The sequence below is a fragment of the Halyomorpha halys genome, unplaced genomic scaffold (genome assembly GCF_000696795.3).
Source record: "Halyomorpha halys isolate HHAL.00 unplaced genomic scaffold, Hhal_1.1 Scaffold1095.1, whole genome shotgun sequence".
Taxonomy (NCBI): Eukaryota; Metazoa; Arthropoda; class Insecta; order Hemiptera; family Pentatomidae; genus Halyomorpha; species Halyomorpha halys.
The window spans coordinates 22,575-26,894 of record NW_027106116.1 but is presented as its reverse complement, the minus strand read 5'-3'; the positions used below and the strand labels follow the sequence as shown (position 1 = coordinate 26,894).

The following is a 4,320-nucleotide window of genomic DNA, read 5'->3' as shown; positions in this document are numbered from 1 at the left end:
GTCTCGAAAAGTGCATAGCTAGTCTCGACAATGCAAAATATGCTTTTGCATTTTCTTCTGGTCTCGCCACTGTAACAGGAGTTTGTGCGCTACTGAATGCAGGTGATCACGTCATTTGTGGAGATGATGTCTACGGTGGCACTAACAGGTATGAAAAAGTTTTTTGATTAATTTATTGTTTTGATTTATAATGTTCAATTTGATAAATAGCTCATCATCATAGAATAATCTCAGTCATTTAGAAAAAGAAAATAATTCAAGTAAAATTTTTTTTTATTGATATTTGATAAAAAAAAATATGTTCCTGGTAAAAACTCGTTCATTTAAAAAAAAAACTATTAGTATTGATTAAGAACAATAATGGTTTTTAAAATTAAAATTGTACTTAGGCAGAAATTAAAATGAAATGGATCAATGAACATTGCATTTAGTTAAGTATGTCAATAGAATAGGACCACGCTTAGAAATAGTTTCAAAATTTACTATTAAAAAAAAAAAGCAAACCTATTAGACTCACATTTTTAAATTTTGAAGATCGTTGATTCCCCATGTGTAATATATAAAAGGAAGATCATCCTCAATGAATCTATGAGTTGTTGGTGTTTTTTATTTTGTTTTAAATCTTCAGACAACTTAATGGAGTTATTTCATGTTTGTTTTAGGTATTTTAAGAACATCGGTAAAAGCCACGGGCTCTCAGTGGATTTTGTTGATACTACAAATGTTGACTTAATAGAAAAAGCCATAAAACCCAACACAAAGGTAATTAGTGGTATTTTTGTTTAAAATCCATGATATCCATTCCTCATAATCAACATATCAGAATTCTAATAGAACTAATAGTCATCATGGATTATAGACGGTTGCTCAAGATATTTCAATGATAATCCTGCTGCCTGTTCTTTTCCATTCTAACTAAATGGCTACGTGAGGAGGCCTAAACATTTCATCATTTAGCTTTGCGATAACTAAATTATGTTAATTATAATATCACCTGTGGGAGTGGGTAGCTCAATGGTAAGGTACTGTGTTACTAAGGAACTCGAGTTCTAATCCGGCTGTGGCAGATTATTATTTTCTGTTTCACTGTAGCTGTGAGTCAGCCCTGTGGGTTTGGGAGCCCTCTGGGGTCCACCCAGCCTCCTTAATTAGGTAAAAATGTAGCAGATGAGCCTGATTCTAACGAAATCACCTCCTTGCACAACCGTTGGTCTAGTTACAGTACTTCCTTACAAAGTTAATGTTATAACTTATTATTATCAAGACATCTTTGGTATTGTGCGGGTCAGGATTTGGCAATTTATTTTATTTTATTTATTATTTTCATTCATAACGTTCAATACCCCTTCCAAAATTTCTTTCCTTGCTATCATTACATCAAACTAAATTTTTAAAAATAATCTCTAAGCAGTAAATTTATCTTTTACAGTTTAGTATTGTAATGTGTAGTTCAATAAATTCAAATTGATAATATGATAATTTATTTTTGATTTTATTTCCTAGGAACTTGTTTATTCTTTATAGATTAAGACATGGAGGTGAAAAGTGACTTCCTTTATAATAATATCAATACTCAATATTTATTTGTACAATGTTTCGGGCTGTTTCTTTATCTTCTAGTTCTATTATAATAACTATATTATGTTAGAATATAATTTCTTATAATTTTCTCTTTAATTCTGCCTCTAGCTTTATGATGAAAAATATAGAGAAACACCACAAAATGTTCTACATGTATTTGTATATTTTTATTTAATACAAGATTGGCCTGGTGGGCCTAACATCGTTGATATAGCAGTTACATTTTTTGTTTGTTTAATAATTGATTCGGGGGGAGGGGGTTGTCTCGTGCAAAAGACACCCCTAACTATTTATAATGCTATAAATATTAAATTATATATAAATAAAAGAAATAGATAAAAAGTTAATTTATGAAAGAGGCGAAGAGAAAAAATAAATAAAACAGTTGCAATGTCAATAACAGAATAGATAATTGTAGAAATATGACAGAATGTCTGGGCTTCAGTCTTCGAGAAGAGATAGTATTTCCCATGTTGTAAATTACTATTCCTTTAACTGCTTGTAACTGGGAATTTCATGAACAGTTTTTTAATGAAGTCGTCTAATGATTCTATTTTATTTCCCGATGCTGTTGGCTATTTCTTACAAACCTTGGGGCAACCATTGCGATTCTTAGTATCTTATTTTGAAACGATTGTAATTTTTTCTTTTTCGTAATGGATGCTGCTCCCCGGACTTCACAGCCATACATCAGCAGTGGCCTGAGTGTTGTTTTAAAAATGAGAGTTATTTCTGGTTTTAATTTAGATTTTCTATTAACGATTTGATATATCATTGCTAACCTTAGATAGATTTGGGTTAATATGGTGATTCCAGAGAAGAGTTGTGGAAGTAAATATATATAGAGTATTGAGATAATTTATTTTTCTCTCATTGTTATTTAACCTTGCTTTATTTGCTTTGATAACATTATTTTAAATCTTCTTTTCAGATGGTTTGGGTAGAAAGTCCCACAAACCCTACGCTAAAAGTTATGGATATTCCTAGTATTGCTGCTGTAGTCAAGTCTAAAAATCAAGGCATATTATTTGCCGTTGATAACACCTTTTTAACGCCCTACCTTCAGGTGAGTGAAAAATATATTTTCCATCAATTTTTTGTAATTGCTAGCTTATTTTACTTTTTGCTATTTATATAATTTGTCCCGTTTAGAGACCTCTAGATTTGGGAGCTGATCTTGGTGTTTATTCCATGACTAAATACATGAATGGTCATTCCGATGTTATTATGGGTGCTATAACGACCAATGACGAAGAACTTAGTAATCGAATTGCTTATATAGAAAATTGTAAGTACTTTAAAGCTTCAATAATTATAAGTATTTACATAATAAAATAATTTTTATTTCTATTCGAGCCATATAATTTACTTATTTGTAATTTGTGATTATTTTCTTAATAGCTATGGGACTTGTACCTTCTCCTTTTGACTGTTACCTCGTGAACAGGAGCTTGAAAACATTGGCTATAAGAATGGACAGGCACATTCAAAATGCAACTGAGGTTGCCACATTTTTGGAACAGCATCCACTTGTTGAAAAAGTTATCTATCCAGGTAATGTCTAAGATAAATTAATTTGTGCTTAAAAAAGAAACTGACCCTAAAGGGATATTCAAGTAGAGTTGAGGTTTTTTACATAGATAGATAAATAGTTTATTAGCCAATATATATATGTCTTTTAGCCATAGAGTTTTGCCCATTTGGTGTTAGTTGTTGTTGTTGTTAGTATTGAATGACAATGAAAGCATAAATATAAATACGTACACATACGTAAATTCCTATTGCTTACTGTAACATCTTAATATAATTTAATACTACAACAAATTAAATTTTTTTTTCTTAATAAATAATTAAATAGTTATTGGAGAAGTTTGTTGAGGGGTGCGGTCAGTAAAGAACAACATAAATAAACAAAACAATATTTATTTATTTTATTCCGATGTTTCGACCTGAGTTTCAGGTCTTCATCAGGGCTATAGAACAAAAGAGATAACAACATTTAGAGAAACATAAAATTGAAAAGGAATAGTATATATATTTATAAATTGATTGTACTGAAATCTCATTTTTTTTTTGTCCACATTGGTTTATAAATTTAAAATTTATATTTAAAGATAAAGTAAACCTTTCATTACAGAAAGAAGTAAAAAAATAATGTAATCACTTTTTGTTCTTAGGATTGGAATCACACCCTCAATACAAATTGGCCAAAAGGTTGTGGAAGGGAGCATCTGGGATGATCTCATTTTATATCAAGGGAGATCTGAAAACTAGTACTGCATTTTTAAAAGCTTTGAAAATTTTCATTCTAGCTGAAAGTTTAGGAGGCTTCGAATCGCTTGCAGAATTACCGTAAGTCTATTAATATTTCATTTTAATTTATATTAAAAATTATTGATTATAAATTTTATTCTGTATTCATTTTTCTGAAGACAAAAACCTACTTTAAGAATCAAGACATCAAAGTCTTTTCTTTCCCTCCAATTATTACATTTTGATTTACACTTAATTTAACTACTGACGACCATTCTACACCAGATGGAATGTGGAATGACAGTGAATGAGTGGAAATTTTGGAGTGATGCGGAAGGGCTTGAATTCCATTGGTCCTAAACTCCATCTAGACATGCCAGAATCCAATCACTTCAACTTTGAGTGATTAATTAAATTAATTTGCCAACAGTGAGTAACTGTTGGTTCAATATAAAATTTGTCATGTGAAATATGAGTACAATGTAA

General features: G+C 30.3%; 1 protein-coding gene across 1 annotated transcript in view; it reads left to right on the top strand.

Annotated features, from left to right (window-relative positions):
- LOC106688270 (putative cystathionine gamma-lyase 2) overlaps positions 1-4,320 on the top strand; it is a gene marked incomplete at its 3' end in the record, with an annotated part of 12,372 nt that overhangs the window by 4,691 nt on the left and 3,361 nt on the right. Inside the window, 6 exon segments of the mRNA XM_067053660.1 lie at positions 82-148; positions 663-762; positions 2,513-2,647; positions 2,734-2,869; positions 2,983-3,135; positions 3,759-3,933. Of these exon segments, the coding sequence (XP_066909761.1) occupies positions 82-148; positions 663-762; positions 2,513-2,647; positions 2,734-2,869; positions 2,983-3,135; positions 3,759-3,933 (766 nt within the window).